We start from the raw sequence: 19,137 nt of genomic DNA, 5'->3' as shown, positions 1-19,137 counted from the left end.
GGGGATGAGTACCTAAATACAGAATCACCAGTTCTCATCCTCACCTGCAAGTTCTTAAATTAATAGTCATATTCAGATATAATTAGATGAGAAATTTCTATCTTCAACTTAAAGGGATGAACTTTTTCTTTTGTAGGAAGAAGAGAAAGAAGCAGTGAACAACTCCAAATACTACAGCAGTTACAACAATGTTCTCCTCCCCAAATACAAGATGAAATGCACTACAGAACTTTCAGTCAATAGGATCATCTACGTTCGCACAACCTTGTGCCCAGAAAACACAGTGGCAAGAATTTTTCTCTTATTTGCAGCAATGCAAAACAGTTTAACATTTCCAACTAAAGGGATTTAAAGCAAAAAATGTTTTATTTTTCAGATTTTTTTTAACAATTATTTAGGGGTCTTGGGGTAACCTAATGAGTTTAAATAGAGTATTAGCATCCCAAACACATGCAGAACTAAGGATAACTGGCTTGGTTAAGACTTAAAATTGTAGAAACAAATTCAAGCTTGTTGTATAATGATCTGATCATTTTCCTGCTGTGTCTTTTCAGATCTGCTAAGGTCAGTGGCCTTCCACCTGTTGCTGTCAGTGAACTGAGTCCATGGAATAAGCTAAGAAAGAGAAACCTTCTCCAAGGTTTATGTGGAAGTCTGTTTACTCTTTAAAAAATTAGTGAAACACAAAGATCCCTATGGTTAAAATAATGCTGTTCTTCAGAACCCTTTGTCTAGGTTGATTAACTGGTGACTTACAACATTTACTTGTATTCCTACGTTCCCTGACACATACACAGCCTCAAAAATTTCTGCATAGAATCTAAGATGTAATTCATGAATAGTCAGTGGTCTCTATAAGCTTTGAATAAAGTCACTACAGCGCAAGGTGGTAGTAGATTATGTAATTGAAAGGTGAGTATCCCCAACATCATCTTTGAAAATTAAGTATTTAATACCTAGAAATATGAAATCTGAAAGAAATGTAGAACTAAACTGCTTAATTTATATTGCGGACAACACCAAGCTGAGTGATGTGGCTGACATGCCTGAGGGATGGGATGCCATCCAGAGGGACATGGGCAAGCTCAAGAATTAAGCCCATATGAACCTCATGAGGTTCAATAAAGCCAAGTGCAAGGTCCTGCACATGGGTTGGGGCAACCACTGGTATCAATACAGATGGGGGACTGAAAGGACTGAGAGCAGCCCTGCAGAGAAGGACTTGGGGATACTGGTGGATGGAACGCTGGACATGAGCCAGCAATGTGTGCTCGCAGCCCAAGAAAGCCAACCATATCCTGGGCAGCATCACAAGAAGCATGGCCAGTAGGTCCAGGGAGGTGATTCTGGCCCTCTGCTCTGGTGAGACACCACCTGGAGTACTGCGTTCAGCTCTGGAGTCTTCAGCACAGGGAATTCATGGACCTGTCAGAGTGGGTCCAGAGAAGGGACAAAAAAATGATCAGAGGGATGGAACAGCTCTCCTGTGAGGAAAGGCTGAGAGAGTTGGGGTTGTTCAGCCTGAAGAAGAGAAGGCTCCAGGAAGACCTTATAGCGGCTTTTCAGTATTTAAAAGGCGGCTTATAAGAAAGGTGAGGACAAACATTTCAGTAGAGCCTGTAGGGACAGCACAACGGGTAATGGTTTTAAAGTAGAGGGTAGATTTAGACTAGATACAAGGAAGAAATTTTTCACAATGAGGGTGGTGAAACACTGGAACAGGTTGCCCAGAAAGCTAGTACATGCCCCATTCCTGGAAACATTCAGGGCCAGGTTGGACGGGGCTCTGAGCAACCTGATCCAGCTGAAGATGTCCCTGCTCACTGCAGGTGGGTTGGACTAGAAGACTTTTAAAGGTCCCTCCCAACCCAAACTATTCTATGCTTGTACGTAAGAGCAAAAATCTAATGACTTCTCAGAAAACATCAGGGAACTCTGCCACAAAAATATCTTCAGGGCATTGTATTTATTATAAAGAGATAAGATAGCATGCCAAGAAAAAAAAACCAAAACTGACTCCATCACATTCCCAATCTGCAGTATTCTAGAAAACAAAAAATGTTTACTTCTAAAGTCCTTTTGAAGAGGTCTATGGTATAGACTATCAGCAAACTATATACTACATGAAGTCAGGACTGAAGCTAGTTCAGACACATGCTCTTCCTTAAAAGGGTTATCTATAGGCAAAGCATGTAGATTTGCTCAGTAGACAGCTAAATACAACTGCCTGGATGCCTCCTGCAAGGAATCTCTAAAATTTTTTGCCTGACTTTGAAACAGCAGAAGATCAAGAGGTTCTCTCAAATGCACTGCAGAAATCAAACTGGCTTAAACAGCCCAAACCCAAACTTAAGGTGAAGGGCTGCTTTCATGGCAGCTTGGCAGCTTCAGTTGTCTGCTTCTTTACCACCTCACCAGAACTGCTGAGCTACTCAGCCCATGCAAAAAGTCCATGCTGTAATTTAAGTACAAGACAAAGGAGTACTTCTAAACAGGTGCAAAATTTCTCCCATCTCAGTTCCTCCTGACCCAAGCTTTCCTTGCTTCCCCCGAAAGAACAACCTTTTCCTCCACAAACTGAGGTTCTACTGCCCAAGAGGAAAGGCTGAGATATTATCTTCAAAAGAAGAAAGGGGCAGGGGGGACAGAGACACAGACAGATGACAGGAACACAAACACAACAAATTAGGAGCATTACAAACTACAACAATGTGAGCTTTTATTGACTGCTGCCCAGTTCTGTCAGTAGAATGGAGAAGTGTATCAATGTACCATATGACTTATTTTAAGATACCAAACCCATTCATTTGTGATTAAAAAGCAAGAATTATGAACTTTGTAAAGATTAAGAAAGGCACTGGCAAACAAATACTTTGCTTTATAAGACTGTTAGGTGTCACTATCATGCACAGAGAAAACTGGAATTGTTAGCTGTAACTACTTCATTACACCCGCATCTATTTGTCCACCTATGAAGAAGTATTGTCAGTCAACTGAAGTACCAACTGCATTTTGCGTAATGCAGAAATAGCTTTGTGCATTGTTAGAACGCTGAGACCTTACAAGGCAATCAGAAAATTATTTTTAACCATAAAAGATTGAAGTTACCTTTTTTTTTTTTTTTTTTAAAGTCTCCAGCAGAGATTAATAACTCCGGTAAACTTATAATTTCTTAGCTTAACTGTTTGGATAAAGAACTAGACAAGATGGGAACAGTGTTAGAAATGTAAGCAGGAATTAAACCAAGTCCTAGAACATCTATTTACTGGCACTTACGAGGGAAAAGACAGAGAGGACTGAAAGATCTAGCTATTTGGTCATTGTCTCTTTCTATATATCAAAGTAATGCAAAGTTCAATTTGTATTACTAGTTCAGTTGCTCAGCTAATGCTTAACTTGACTTCTAGGGTAAGAAAGCAATATTCCCCTATGTAAGGCTGATAGGGTTTACTGTGGTAATTTCAACCTCTTTATAGCAGATTCAGCTTTTAAGAGTCATCTTTCTCTCCTCCTGTACTGCATTATAATAGCGGAATTTTATTCTAAAGTAAAATTTTGCATTATACATAATATGAAGCTGAGAAACAAACCAGAAAACTCAGCAATTGGATTTTAAATGGAGTAAGGAATAAGAAAAAAGGAATAGGCATCCTGAAAGTCAATTTTAGAAGCTTCTAACACTTAACATTTCAAAAGCATATAGTTTAAAAGCAAAGAAAAAAAGTTTACAGAATAATTACTTGGCAGCCTTATTTTTAAAATTTGTGATGTCACATTTTGTGGCTGTATTAATACAGTAAATGTATTTTTCACTCTGTATGCAAATGTTTCGCTCTGTTACAGAAGAAGAAGGCAGAGCAGGATACTTCTTTAGTCTAAACATCCAAAAGCAGTCTGGTAGAAGCTGTGAAGCACTTATGTAGAATTCGTTAATGACTGTAAGATGCTATACATTAATATATGATTACTAATCCCCTGAGTCAGCAGCCCTGTTTCAGAGTTATTGTGAGAATTAAAAGAGCTGATCACGGAACTCCTAAACTAAAGCAGCTCAGCCTTTTAACAGAAGACTGCCTGTGCCCTAATGCACACTTTAAGGACAATCCATTGCCATCACTTCCCCCTCCGTTCCCAGTCATGCCATCAGCTGAAAACCAAGTCCATAATACGATAAGAATGCACAGTTTTCATGTCAAGCACTTTGGGTGCTTGTATTCATCAAAGCATTCAAGCAGAGCCTGCCTGCATGGTGGGTGACAGGAACTGCAGGCAAGCTGAAACTTGCATTTTGATCACATAATAAGAACGAACTGCAAGATCACTGGGAAACAAGAACAAGGGAGGAGGTCCCAAAAATGTTCCGTTCCCTTCATGAAACTAAAGTGTTTCTGGGAACAAGTGAAAAGGGATCATAACGCACAATGGTCACTGATACCAGAAGAGTTTTCCATATCAACGCTTTCCTTTGCCAAATGGCACATGTAAAGGACCAAAAAAATCTGGTCAAGATTTGTTTCTGACTTGTTTGTTAGATACAACAGCAAAACTCTGAGCTTTCTATTTTCACTACTTTCCCCTTTAAAAAGAATCCAATTAAAAAAAAAGGGGGGGGGTAGGGAAGAAAGAAAGAAAGAAAGAAAATTCTTGAAAAGTTGTAAAACTATAGTTTTCAGTGTTAGTGACCTATTTCTGAAGAATCTGTTTGATGACTAAAACCACTAACCAAAACATTTGGCTTTCCCCTGACAAAGAGACAGCTTTCTGTTCTTTTCCCTTTAAATAGTTAGCACATTTTGTCAAAAAAACCCCATGTCTTGGTTTTCCACATCTCCATGAAGGGTGTGGCCAGTGGTTTGTCTTGAGAACTGGTCCATAACAGACTCAGTTGGCCAGGAGCTTTCCAAATAATGAGATTTCTTATGTGTAAGAGATTCTAATATGGATTTATCCTCTAAAAATAACAGTAAATACAACACGGCTGAATTCAAAACAAACTGGTAGTTGTCACTGTAACTTAAGTCTTTCCCCATAATAATATTAATATGAAGCATGTTCTTCATCTGCAACTCACCAAGATTCACACAATTTGGGTGATTAGAAGCAGAAAAGCTCATTTTGCCCAAGCTCTAAATCGAACAGATGTAAGGCATCTTTCTGTTAAAACCTACAGTATTTCAATTAACCTGGCATATTATTCAAATTAAAAACACTGAGCTAACAAGAGCCCCTTTTTGAAACAAATTCAGGGTTTACCATCATAGCTTTCATTAATGTTTTCAGGATTAAGGCAGGGCTGGCAGTCAGGACAGACTGATGTGGAGGCTAATAAAGACAACTGACATGTGCAGTAAGATTTTCAAATGTCTCCTCCATACAACCAGGTCATTAACTTGGCATTTAACATCCTTGTCGAGGTGAACCGCTAGACACTTGCACTAGCAGAAGTCAGGGCAGTAACAGTACAAGCTTCTGCAACATCCAGTAAGCCATAAAGGCCAAGGAGCCATTTGTTCCCACTCACTTCAGGAAAAACCTCAAAGGACATACAAAAGCAGAGCAGCTTTAACTAGCCCTTCTAACATTTTGATTCACTCTGATTAAAGCAAAAATGTCTGGGGGAGAGGAAGGAGTACCAACTGCCCTGAATTACAGTTATTTAACATGATTACGTGCTGCTTTGAGAACTATTTCATCTGAGTACTGCCAATAGTTTGGTCAGCTGTTGGGTTTGCTAGTCTTGCTCACCTAAAACAAACATGCATATAACATCAGGAAAATATACGAAGCAACTGTATCTCCCAGTCTCTTACATCAAGCCACACTTCCTGAGCAGCTACAGTGCTGCAATTAGCAGGTGAGAAGACAGCATGAAGAAGTCAGAGCATGTCCAGTTTCCTACCTGTAGTTAGTTGAAAATATGAACTGCTTCAGGTCTTTAGCAGTTGTTATGCCTTGGAAGACACTCAGAAGTGGTCTGTTTGACACAGACTGCCCTATACAATGGACTAACCACTTGCCTCACACCACATGCATTGGTTTTGCCAAGAAAAAAGAGTTTTATGCAATGCCAAAACCACGATTTGAGAATATCTGTATTAGAACAAGGTTAGAAAAGACAACTTAGAAAGTCCTAGCCAAAGCTTTTCATAACATCTGGGTTTCATTTTGAAAAAGGGAACATAGAATTGTTCACAAGGTACAACTTGTAATACAGATAGATAAATGAAAAGCAGGGTTAAGTGAGGTGGCATAGGAATGGAAGCAACCCAGCTACAAGAGAACAAAACTTTACTCTCCAAAGAAGCAAGATAAATCAAGGCGGCACATTTAGTTACTTGAGATGCTCAAACCAATTCATTTAAAACTACATTTTATACCTGCACACTATGCTAAAGAGCTGCAATACAAATCCATTGTACCTCTGTAGAAAAAGCTCGAAACAAATCACAGAGAACAGTCAATTATTGAAGAAACTAAAAATTTGTTGGCACTATCTGCTGGTATAATAACAACAACAACAATAGTAATTTATGACAATGATGACGTAGGATGAAATCTGGGCTCAAAGAAAGTACCAAGGTTTGGTTCCTCAGATGCTAAGGCAATGAATTAAAGCAACAGTCCACACACAATTAAAAAAAGTGCCCGCTACATACAGCTAGCTAGATCAAAGCCTTGAAAAACCTTGAAGAAGATGGCCATCAAGGTCAGTATCTCAATTCACCAACATTAATGACAGCCTAGAGAAACAAGTTCTGTGGTGACCATGTTTCAGGTATTTATAACGTTAAACTGAGGATAGTAGATAAAGAATTAACCCCACAGAATCTGAAAGATATCACAACTACACTGATAAGGACTCTAAACTTCTACATAATAGTTTTCCATATTCTCTTCATGAAAGACAAAACGTCTTTGTGTTTGCAGAATGTTCCAGTGACTTGAATAATACACACATTTGATAAAGAATCAAAAGGCTAAATAAGAACATGTACATCCTGACAAGCAAGAAAAGTAATTGACAGCCAAAAACCTAGTAAAAATCTGTAACATTACGTAACTGATACTGTGCAATAGTGTTATTTTTCAGATCTCTCAATTTCCATATAAACTAGTGCTAAATAGCAAATCTAGGATTTAAAAAAGGAAGTGTTTCTCAAAAGCATCCTGCCACCCATTCTGCTTTTAACACACCATGTCCAAGCGGTAGAATTGACCACCAGATCGCTCCAAGCCTGGTGTTTACCACGAAGTTTTCTCAACGGAACTCATGGAAGTGTTTCACCATTAATCGTCAGCTACCTGAGGGACAACATAAATGTGTCTCATGTGAAGAACTCCTCTTGTCAAAACTGTCAGATAGCACTGCCAGGCTCAGGCAACTACTGCCTATCTTAAAGTGGGCTTTGTAGGGTTCCAGTCTGACAACACGGGCAAGTATCATACCTAAAAGCCTTACAACATCAGGGATTCCTGGGCACTAGTGGCTTTGGATATTTGTCTATTTCATAACAGAATCACTCTAGAATTAAAGAACTCTCCCTGGCTTGAAACAGTATGCTAATTATAGTGGCAAGTTACTAATTTGGAGATCTGCCAGGAGCAAGACAGAACACAGCTGGGTTAAATACCGTTCTGGAAAAGTGGCAGAACAGCAAGGTGCTATCTCTAGTACAGAAGAGTGAGTTCAGTCACCAAGAAACTTTGTCATAGTTCTCAAATGTTTTTTGAAACAGGAAACCACCACTGGCATTTACTCATGCAAAATGCTGCTAATGGTACATACATAATTTCTGAATAATATTTTGCATATCACCAGGCATCCAGCATCGGATTTCAACCACTTGATATACTGTACTCCAAAGTCAAGAAATGCCAAATCACTTGCACTCTTAGTTAAACCAGAGAACTTGTCAGCTGCCACTTGCAGCAAGGACTCGGTAAATACACGTTGGACTATCTCTAAAATTTATTCTCAATGTACACCAAAACCAAGGGTGATGAGTCTAAACAGGCATTCCAATGAGTAAGAATACAAGGCAGCCTAGAAATGTTGTGGTCTCAAACAACATTTGACCGTCTTTTTCCCCTTTCGTTTTTTCTTGAAAGAACTAACAGCTTAAGTGTACAGGTGAAAGGTAAGGAAAAATTTATGAGATCTTCATATCTGACATAAAGGACAACTAAGATTTCGAATTTCAGTACTAACACAGAGGAGAATATCCAAACACTGCTGGAAATAATTAAATGGTAAAATACAGTAAGTAAATTTTTTTGCTAAACAACTCACAAAACAGTTAAATATCTCAACTTGAACGCAAGACTGGATAATGAAATGAGGGGACTGTGCTGGTATTGCACATGAAACTAGAAATCAATACAGCTGTTGATATAGCCATACACAGAAACTAAATGTTTGGAATACAGAACACACTCTGTTAAGGAAAGACAGAAATAAAAGACCAAGGGCAGATTTACAGATATCAAATAATACTGTAGACTACAAGAATAAAAGCTGTATGGAAAAAAAATCGGAGTCACAATTGTTTTAGGAAACAGTTACAAGGGTTTCCTTGGATAGATCTCTCATACTATCTGGGTCAGAGTTACCTTCAGCAAGGTAGATCATGACAATTATGGGTCCATTAAACCAACCTAGATGCAAATTTTCAGAATTTTACAGAAAATACAAAGTAGGAAGGTAACCTGAAAGTGGGACAAACTGCAGTTATGGGTTTGATTATTAGAACACTGTTTTAAATTGATGCCTCCCATAAATAATTCAGGACAAATTATAACAGGGAATTAATTTTGTGCAGATACAGAACAGAGTAAAATCAGCAATATAAATGAGTTTAGATTTGTTACTTTGCAGTGGCATGTACATCCTATAGCATGTGGAAGATGGTGTGCCAGAACACATTTAATAAAATAATTCATTTTCTATATAAAGGGATAGTTTGATGCAGTATCAAATGGGAAATAATTTCACTTGGAGGAGATGTAAATTACTTCCTAAATTATTAAAGCATTTTAAGAGCTGGCTTAAGGTGGAATTCCTTTTGGTTATATAAAAAAGACTGAGGGTTGACACAAAATTTGTAGAACTGAATATAGGCCTGAGTCTAGAATATATTTAGAATATACATAAATATACAATATATTTAGAATATATTTAGAACATATTTAGAACTGAATATAGCCAGTTTCTGGGACTGAGTTTACTTCACATCTCATTACTATTGTTGGCAGGAAATGCAGGAGTGTACTAATGAAATATGCTGATCAGGCAAACTGGTAGACATACTGGATACATAACCCGATCATAGTATTATAAAACGAGAACAGGATTGACTTACTAGTAAAAGAATAGAAACAGGATAAAATACAAAAATGGGATGTGCGACCCTGTATGAACTTAAAAAGGAATCCAAATGGAAGATTATCACTTGGAAAAAAAAAAGAGAAGAGAAGAAACATCTTGTACTAATAAATACTAAAATGTTTATAAGTCAAAGTGACATGGTAAATGAGACTGAAGTGTATCAGGGAGAGAACTACCAGTATCATTGCATATGGTGCTACAGAGAATTTGGTATGCTATGTAGTGTTCCAGCTTTACATTCAAGAAAGAAACTCCTACTGCCAAAGTACAGAGAATGAATGCTAGGGCAATAGACAAGCCTGGTATTTGCCCCGTGACTGCTAACATCCCACTGCTGGATCATGTGTGAGAGCTGGAGAAGGACTGGCACAGGTGAGGTCCTGCACCCCTGGCTATATACACAATATATGAAAGGAGGAGAAAAGAAGGCTTGTGGGCACAGCCATGAGGATGAGTGCCTTGGCTCATCCCTCTCTGGGTTTGATAGCCAGGATGTGCTATTCTGCTTTCTCTTTATCTGCCTTCCCCAGGCCTGTGTAAAGCAACATCAGACAACTCTGGTCTAACTTCTCTGTTCCAAACCCCCAAAGGTTAAGTAACTTGGCTTGAATAACCGAGCCAAATAAAGGTTGAAAAGGACTATGAATGAAGTATGCAGCCAAAAAGGAGAAGAAATAGCCCAGGGACAACTGGATATAAATGGATCACAAGTAAAAATCACAATACAACCACCAGCTGAATGTTGTTTCACAACCTCCTTAATGCAGGAATAGTAGAATCAGAAAACCAGATGCTACCTTGCACAGGCTCAAGTTTTTGCACACTAGAAAAATCTGAAGTATGGTTTAAGGCACTACTGGGGAAGTGAATGCTCCCAGTGTGTAACACTAGCAAGTAGCGTGGCGTATTAAGACTGATAAAATATTCAGAGAAGAATGACAGGAACTATCCAAAGACTGAGAAGACTACTAGATGACAGAGTAATTACAGGACCTGTCAAACATTAGAAAGTAGCTGAAAGATTGAACTTGCTATGGGTAAACTATGTAAATCGAAGTAGCACCAGATACTGTCTCTCTCCCTTCCCTGGGCCCCACAAATCCCAACACCCCAGATATACTCCTTTGCTTACAAAAGTAGAGCTATTACAAATTACAAGCTGTAGACTAGGAAATGTCTAGAAAAAAGGAAGACATGGGAGACTGACATGAAAATTCTAAGCTGAGATACTTAAGTAGTTACTATTTGAAATGGACGAATTGGAATACTCTGACAGCACACTATTCATGTTAGTTAAGGGTGATTACAAAAACAGAATCTGTGAACTGATATGTAAGTATTGTCTATAACTATTAAGCCTCCTCAGCTTTGCATCAGAAGTCATTAGCTAGAAATGTATCTTCCAAAACCCACAAAGATGAATTTGCCATTTATTTTCCTAGTGTTATATCCCAATTAGATTTTTACAACCATATACCACAAAGTGTCAAGGTAACCAAAACTATACAGAGAAACTAAATAACAATCATCTGTGTTACATCAGCACTTTTTTTTTAGCATATAAACCATGTAAGGGTCTTCTAAATGCAAGACTGAAACTCTGTAGTATATACAAGTTGATGTATATAAGAAAATACAGCGTACAAAAAAAGATTTGGCATGCTGACCTTGGTATTTCATCTTCTTCCCATTCAATGAAAGATATGCTGTTTGAATTTCCTGGCAAATGAATTCTATGACTTTTATTGACACCTGATATATCACCTAGAAAGAAAAACAGAATGAGAAATTATTTCATTTATGCAGCAATATTTTCCTACACATATGGTTATGTAATTGCATTTATTATTTAATACTACCAGTCCAAATGCTTCTGAAGAATGGCACCGCACATCATCTTCAAAAAGTAACTATGCTATCATTTTAACTGATTTAACTTTCTTTCTAACATATAGATACATATAAAAATACATTCTCAACACACTGACATCAGAATTACACTTGCTGTGTTCTAGTCAGATCTTAACCTAAATTCAGTCTTTTCCTATTTGTGCAAGTTTCAAAGTAAATCATGCAGAGTCTGATGCAAACTTCAGAATTCCCAGGTGTCTGGGTCCTCAGGTCAGATCTTAATAGAAATTAGAAGCTAAAAAACCCACTAAATTCTACTTCACACTCTTTCTTATCTGTGAGCTGAAAGAATACACAATATAATCCAGATGCAGCAGCAACAACAGTGTGTGGAAACCTGCAATGAAGGCAGATGTCTGACCTACAAATCAAGAAAACACCATTTTAAGTTTGCTCAGGAGTCTCAGTTTAAGGAAGCGTGCTCCGAAGTCATGCTGGAGAAGTCCCATCTGAAGATTTACTACCTCCCTTGTGGTCTCTTCCTGAACCTTCACTCCTCAGAGGAAGGAAAGACAATATACACAGGATGTTGCACAAGAAAAAAAAAAGCCCAGGAGTGGAGTTGGGGGGAGGCAGAATGGCAGATGACCTTGAAAATTACTCAGTCTCTTGCTTCTATGTGAAAGACCAACTTGAGCCTTTAATTTTCTCAGCTATGTTGGTGTCACACACTAGTAGGGTTTCCTGTATTATGTTTACCTTTCAGCAACAGCAAACAGTAATTGAACAGAGCTAGTCCAGGAAGAAACACGGTCATGTTTTTACTGTGTGGCGTATCAGCTAATTCTCCATATTAAAATGGAAGCTGACTATGGAAACATCTCGTTATTTTTCATCTGTAACTTGTATTCTAAGTTGACAAAACAGGACTGAATAGTTGTATATTGTAAAGGAAAATACATTACAACAGCTATGCAAGATTATATGCCAACCGGTGAAGTAATAGTATGTACTTTCAAAAATCATATGGCTTTCAAATACCATACCAGAATAGTTTCAGTGCATTACCCCTTCTCTTATTCCCTATGATCCCCACTTTCAAATACTTCTAAAAATCGAGGCTCATATTCCTGTATCAGTCTGTTTCTTCACTTAAAGTTACTCACAGGGATAGATTTAAGGACGCTTATCTTCCCCTTTTCTTGACATGGCATGTCTTTAAAGACAGTAGCAGTGACACATCAAGGTCTTCCAGAGTCATGTTACAGAAAAAGATTGAACTACTGAAAATAAAAGTTCTGTAATCATTTCAGTGGCATACAGAACAGGAATGAATTTGCAGCCTTCTTCCTCGCTGTCCATAAACAGAAGAACTTGAAAAAAAGAGTAACATTGTCTGGATACAGGCTGATGAAGGCAGTTTTCCTGCTACTACAAATTTGCCTGCTGAACTCTCAGCCTTCAAAACAGTCCACTTATCTCAGTGAGAAAAACACCACTGGAAACAGGCTCCTGAGGCTGCTCACTTCCATTTAGGAACAGATCTATTACTGAATTTTTTATTCCTTGCCACACCAATTTTTATGTTGTCACCTGCGAGGAAAGGAAAGTGTTTGCTGCATATGTTTAGGCAAAGACCTTTACCTCCACCTAAGAAACAATGGTAAGCCTGCCCTGCATGACACAAACTACACTTGACTAAAATGAATGCAGACCCCCTAGACATAGAATATGTGGAACAGGCAGGTAAGTGCGTCAATCGTAAGCAGAGGCTGTGCCTTCTACACCACTCCAACAGGTCTGAGCCTAGAAGGGATGGATGGCACTTCTAAGGGCTGCTGTGCAAGGATTGGCCTCTGTCCATGGCTGAGCTTTTGTCTTCCTGAAGTTTTGACAGCAGCAAGTGTGGCCTATTGTTGCGTATGAAAAGTGTTTTTCTTTAGATGAGAATCAGTTATGAAACCCCATGCACTAATTATTTAGCAACAGTTTAGTGATAAACTTGACAGTCCTGGGTTAACGGTTGGACTTGATGATCTCAAGGGTCTTTACCAACCTAAATGATTCAATGATTGCTGTCTGAATATACATGCATAAAAATAATGGGACAAAATTAAAGTCAGCATGATTCTTACTTGCTGCCTTTACAGAAAGATACTTTACCATTCTTTTCAATTCTTGCTTTAGCTGTAAGAACAATTATGATTTAGGCAAACTATACTTATTTTTCTAAATATTAAGTACCAAAGACATTATGGTTTTCCTACTGTTATCTCCCCTTCATACTGAAGCATTTAGATAATTTTATGGATGTTCTTGCCAAACTTCATTTTTATGTGTGTACATTCAAAATGTCAAAGTAACTTTTTAAAATGAAAATTTAAAATTCTCCTTTGCTGAGACATTAATATTTCAAATTTCACCTTAGAACATATGACCTTAGTACAAACACAAGCATTTTAATTAAAAACATTATTTGTCAGCAGAGACTAACAATTAGCCATAATTTTGTAAAGACACTATCGCATCAAAAAAATTAATTACAAGTGATATAGGGATCAAAAACAAAATAAAAAAACCCCAAAGCAACAGTATTAACATGCCATCTTTCACGTAGATTTTTCAACTATAGATTTTTCAACTAAATATCAACTATTTTAAATCTTCTGATTTGAAAAGAGGTGTGGTCATCTTGTGAAAATGGTCACAGCTGCACTGCTGACAGAACACGTGTTTCTTGATATATAGCATCTCATTTCAGGAAGCAGACTCTCGCTCAATCCAAATGCACCGGCACAAAAAAGGAAACATGATAGAAAGCTACATGCAGACTTTCTTTTGACGTAGAAAGCAAACTATATGGAAGCAACACATCGTACCCATTCAGCCACAAACTGCGGCAAAAATCTGACAGCTAGTGATGTTTTGTTCAAAATGGTATTTTTAGCCTTCAAAATAATTATTTGGTCTTAAGAAATAAACACCTTACTTTTTCTCCTTGCCTTTCTGAATTTCACAGCAGCCAGGTTTATTAAATTCATTCCATATAAGTTGTAGTCTATAAAGAGTTGAAGGAGGTAGGGAATGTGGGCTTCATGAGGCTGGTATGGTTTGTTCATTATGGCTCCACCTTGAAGAAGCTCACATACTCTAAAAATAAAGACAAATTAGGATATAAACAAAAAAATATTCCAGGACAACAATATTGATATTTGATTTTATCAAATTATAAAATACTTACACTTCTTAAATTTTGCCTTAGTTGGATTTTTAACTTAAGAATTTTGTTTTCACAATAACAAACCCACAAAAATTATTTCTGCTAATAATGATTCAATATTTGAGTGTTAATTACAAATGAGCTGTGAATCCTCCAGCTTAAAAGAAAAAACCCAAAACTAAACCCAAAGAAAATCCACCCACCCCTGAAAAAACATCATACCATGTACTCCAACTGATCCAAAGACACTATAGTCCATGGAAATCTTTCTACAGAGTAACTGTGGCAGCTACGGACCTATCAGCAGTAATAACTTTGAAAGTCTCTCTGGTTCTCCTTTATATATATATATGATGTCCTACGTGAATTTGAAGTTGCATACTGTATACACACAGAAGCAGCATTTTAATACCTCCCTAGGAGCATGACAAATCTGTTCTTTTAAACATCCACACATTTAAAAATAACTGCAGGTATTTGGATAATTACAAATTGGTGCGATAAATCTCAAAATAACAGGATATATCTGTAAATCAAAGAAAAGCACTAAACATATCTAAGTGCACTAAACTGGGTTCAAAAAATAAAGTTTTATACAGAAAAATTAAGAAAATAATTTAAGTGCAATTACAGTCCTTATTTGGACAGAATTCATTCAAACACGAGGAGTCTGAAAGAACTGTCATGTCATACATGCACATAGATTACCTTAAGATAGAAATTTAAAATAATGCAAAATTTTACTAGTCTAGAACAAAAACCAGACAATCCTATCTTATGATCATATAGCAGAGCTTTAAAAATAGGTTATGACAGGTAATACTACACACTCAAGTGATTTCAGTTTATGCTTGAGAAATAATTCCTCCTTATTTATTGCTGAATTTACTGCAACTAGTGTGACAGGAAGATTGAGATCAGCTGCACTTTCATTTAACAGAACATTACCCTATTGAGAAATAGAGAAACTGTCTAATAACAAAAACTATCCAGTTTTCCAAGTATATTTTGAATTTTAATGGGTGCTAGAATTTAAAAACTTAAAAACTAGCAAAATCTACTTTGTAATATATGAGAGTACTACACTGTTTTCCTTAAGAGTTACAGGAAAAGTAACCTGATGCAAATTTGTTCAAGTGTTCAAGAATTACAGTTAATACAAGACTACTAAAGGCAATTATATTTTGTCTTGCTTTCCTAACATGCTACTGCTTTAAGAAGATTATTGGTATGCTTAGAATTAGTAATACTTCTATGTGTTTTGAAAAATTTGGACAATAACTTTGTTGCTTTTATTTTGTTAAGATCTAGGTGTATCTTGCCTCAAAATTGACTTTTTAATTCAACATTTAAGGAAATCAGCCAGAACTTCATATCACCGCATCCTTACCTTTTTACCATTGCAGGATTGTAAAGATAAATCTTCATAAACTGTCTCTCCTTTTCATGGTAACCATAAAAAGGCCTGGAGAAGAAGTAAAAGCAAGAAGCTAGCCAGTTATGCTGTGGCATTTATTCAACCACATTTTACTATAAAGAGTATTAAAATCCAGGGAGGGGAAATTACAAGATAAACTGCATATCCAGCAGAATGGAAATTCCCATGTCAGGACAAAGGGAGCACTATGTTACTATATAAAGATAAAAGACCCTATGCATATCAAAATATCTTTGAAAAAATTACATTAGAAGGCACTTGCCAGCTTAACATAGTTTCTCACTTTCTCCACATGTAAACACACTGATGGCTCACCATCATAATTTATTAGTGTTGGACTGCTTCGAAAACAGCGCTTGGTCTTTCTGATAAACGCTGTAATGAAGTCCTTAAGGACACGAATTCTGCAGATCAGGTGTAAATGAGTAAATACTGGCTGTGTAACATAAATAACTGAACAATGAGAACAGCTTAAAGGAGTGAATATCTGCCCCTTCTCAGTGATTACTAATCATCTTGTGCACTAAATGAGGCATGAATCCTGAAGAAAATAGGATTTGAGAATGCAATTAAAGAATACATACCATAATGAATATGTCAAGACTAAACTGAGGTTGAACAGGCAGCACTAATTCTGGTATTACTTGACTGAATTACTGACTTTTCAGCATCTATAATTCTAATCTAATCTAACAGGCTTGTAAAACAGCATGTTAAGGAAACAGGCCATAATTCAACACATTGGATGAATGAAAGAAGTCTACAGTTTGCAGTAATCACAACCAAAGTCAACAGAAATTCAGGAAAGCATACATTTAAATGTTACCTCTACAAAATAAAATACAATCTCTTTATCAAAAATATTATTAAAAATGCAACTGTGATGCTTACCTGCTAAGTAAAAAAAAAATAAATTGAGTAGTAAGAGGGATTTCAGACTTAAATGCTAACTCAGCAGAACTGCACAACTACAGCATTAATACTGTGATTCTAAATATGCTTAAATATGCATACATTTAATATCTCCAAAAGCTAGAATTAACTATTAAAAAAAATGTTTATGAAGTTTATGTAAAACTGAGCTAAGTTGAAACAACAAACTTTAAGCTGTTAAGAGAAAAGGAAAGGTGAAGATCAGATCTTTATCACAAATCAATCTCTTACAGAGATAGTATGAATCTAACGACAGGTTCTATACGGTGAGTTATGATGACTCAATGTGCTGCAGGCATGTAAATGAAAAGTTACTTTAAAAAAAGTCATCACTTGCATGGCAAGTGATCCATGCTCACATCAACATGGCAGCAGGGAGAGCAAGATTTACAACACTTCCAAGGTTAGTTACAAACACCTACTTCAACTTCACAAGGACAGTGAATGTCACCGTTTTTATTCTTGGACCTTCACTATGTTCGAAGTTAACGCAACAGAAATCTTACATTAGAAATATAAAGGTTTTGCAAACACCTTTATTACATAACAATTTCCCTGCTAATGCAGAAGAGATAAAATAATCTCCAAGATGTAATGAAATATATTGGTTTCTTACCACAGAGACACTATAATATCTATGCACATAATCTGACTCAGGTCAGAACAGAAGAAAACAGATTTGTGTGACTACATAAACATGTCTGTCTACACAGGTAAAGATGAAGATAAATTACAATTTCTGTTAGGTGCTTCCCATTACCCTCTTGGGCAAGCAAACAAAATACCATGAAACACACTTTTCTATGCTTCTTTAAGGCACTGAGCATCTGACTTTCAGTAATGACTGCTTTGAAGCTCTAAGGCACGAGAGGTGAAAAAGGCAGGTTCTCCTAGTCTCTATGTTTTCTCACTGATTCCAGGAAAGATTGTCTTCAGCAGTTCACCCTGCCCAGCTCTCACTGTTGAGAGGAACAGCTATACTGCAATTCACATAGTTCTTCACAAAAAGAACAAAAATAAGAAATTTGGGTGTTACCTTCTTTGTTACTGCAAAAACCACATCAGAAAGTTCCGATTAAAAATGAAAAAAAGTTATTGCAGCCACTTTACTAGCACAATCTATAAGATACCACTAGAAGTGGCTGGGAACAGAAAAATTATCTTCCTAAACTTAATAGAATGAACATGTGGTTTTTTCATGCACTTTTCATAGAAGATAGTGCTGCATAGTACTGAAAATTAGCATTTACATTGTTTTGAAGATGAGAAATTCAATGCATGTATAGACTAACTGTGTTCCTCTAGGACCACTTCCTATTATTCACTATGATTTGACACATTTTTCAGTCCTTAGTTATGCAAGATAAATAAAAATTGATTAAGAGAATCCATAAAATGTTACCATTCAGTAACAGCATATAGTTCCAGCAGTAATAGAAAGCTACACAAAATAAAACAACAGTCAGTTTGACCGGTAAGTAAACTATTGTTTAAGAGCCTGCACTTCACGGTCTGCACTGCTGAGAGAATTAGATTGGGGAAAATCTGTTGATTATATTAAAGTCAAAGCAAGTGGGAAAGAAGAAACACTGCAGTCACCCAAGTCCATGGTAAGTGCTTCTATGTAGTACAACTGCAAAAACATTGCAAAACAAATAACTAAAAATCCTAAGAGGTCATACTTACATTCCAGATACTAATGACACTTTAAAAACATGTTGAATATTAGAAGATGGATTGCCTAAAGCCACATTAAGTGCTCTGTCAATGCTGAATGCCACTTGACGAAGATAGTATTCTGGATGCTGTCCGAAACCATCATATGGTACATAGAGGTAAGGAAAGATACCATGTAAGTGGAGACAAGTCTTCTGACCTAAAAAGAAAAGGTAAACATTTATTTTCTAATGGCTACATCTTTTCCTTCTTCCAAATAGTCCCTAGGTTTGATTATTTTTTTTTACGTTATTTTCAGGTTCTGCAGGAACAGGATAAATTTATGAAACGGGTTCAGGTGTATTTCAAACAAAAATGTACCAATTTAGAGCAGCTCTCACATTTGTTTCATTGACAAAAGCAATACAGAACAGATGTGGTTACATGACGTACACAGGATTACACTTGTATAACAGCAGAATTTCCCACTAATGGTTTTCTTTGTAGTACTAACACAACACCTCTCTGAGAATAATTTTGCATGCTGAGCTTCTCAGCCTTAGTGAAAATTTTGGAGTATCAAAGTTCTTCCCATTTCTCACTAGAATGAGCACACAACTAAGATTTAAGTTGGTATATGGAAAAAAAACAGGT

General features: G+C 36.8%; 1 protein-coding gene across 1 annotated transcript in view; it reads right to left on the bottom strand.

Annotated features, from left to right (window-relative positions):
* Positions 1–19,137, bottom strand: part of REV3L (REV3 like, DNA directed polymerase zeta catalytic subunit) — a 124,028-nt gene that overhangs the window by 57,900 nt on the left and 46,991 nt on the right. Inside the window, exons 2-5 of the mRNA XM_080388168.1 lie at positions 18,514–18,703; positions 15,847–15,921; positions 14,226–14,386; positions 11,053–11,149 (exon numbers count right to left, since the gene is read on the bottom strand). Coding sequence (XP_080244294.1) covers positions 11,053–11,149; positions 14,226–14,386; positions 15,847–15,921; positions 18,514–18,703 — 523 coding nt within the window. The remainder of the gene's footprint in view (positions 1–11,052; positions 11,150–14,225; positions 14,387–15,846; positions 15,922–18,513; positions 18,704–19,137) is intronic.

Source organism: Falco punctatus (assembly GCF_963210335.1).
Source record: "Falco punctatus genome assembly, chromosome: 5".
Taxonomy (NCBI): Eukaryota; Metazoa; Chordata; class Aves; order Falconiformes; family Falconidae; genus Falco; species Falco punctatus.
The sequence above is the reverse complement of the archived record's forward strand: the minus strand, read 5'-3'. Positions and strand labels throughout refer to the sequence as shown.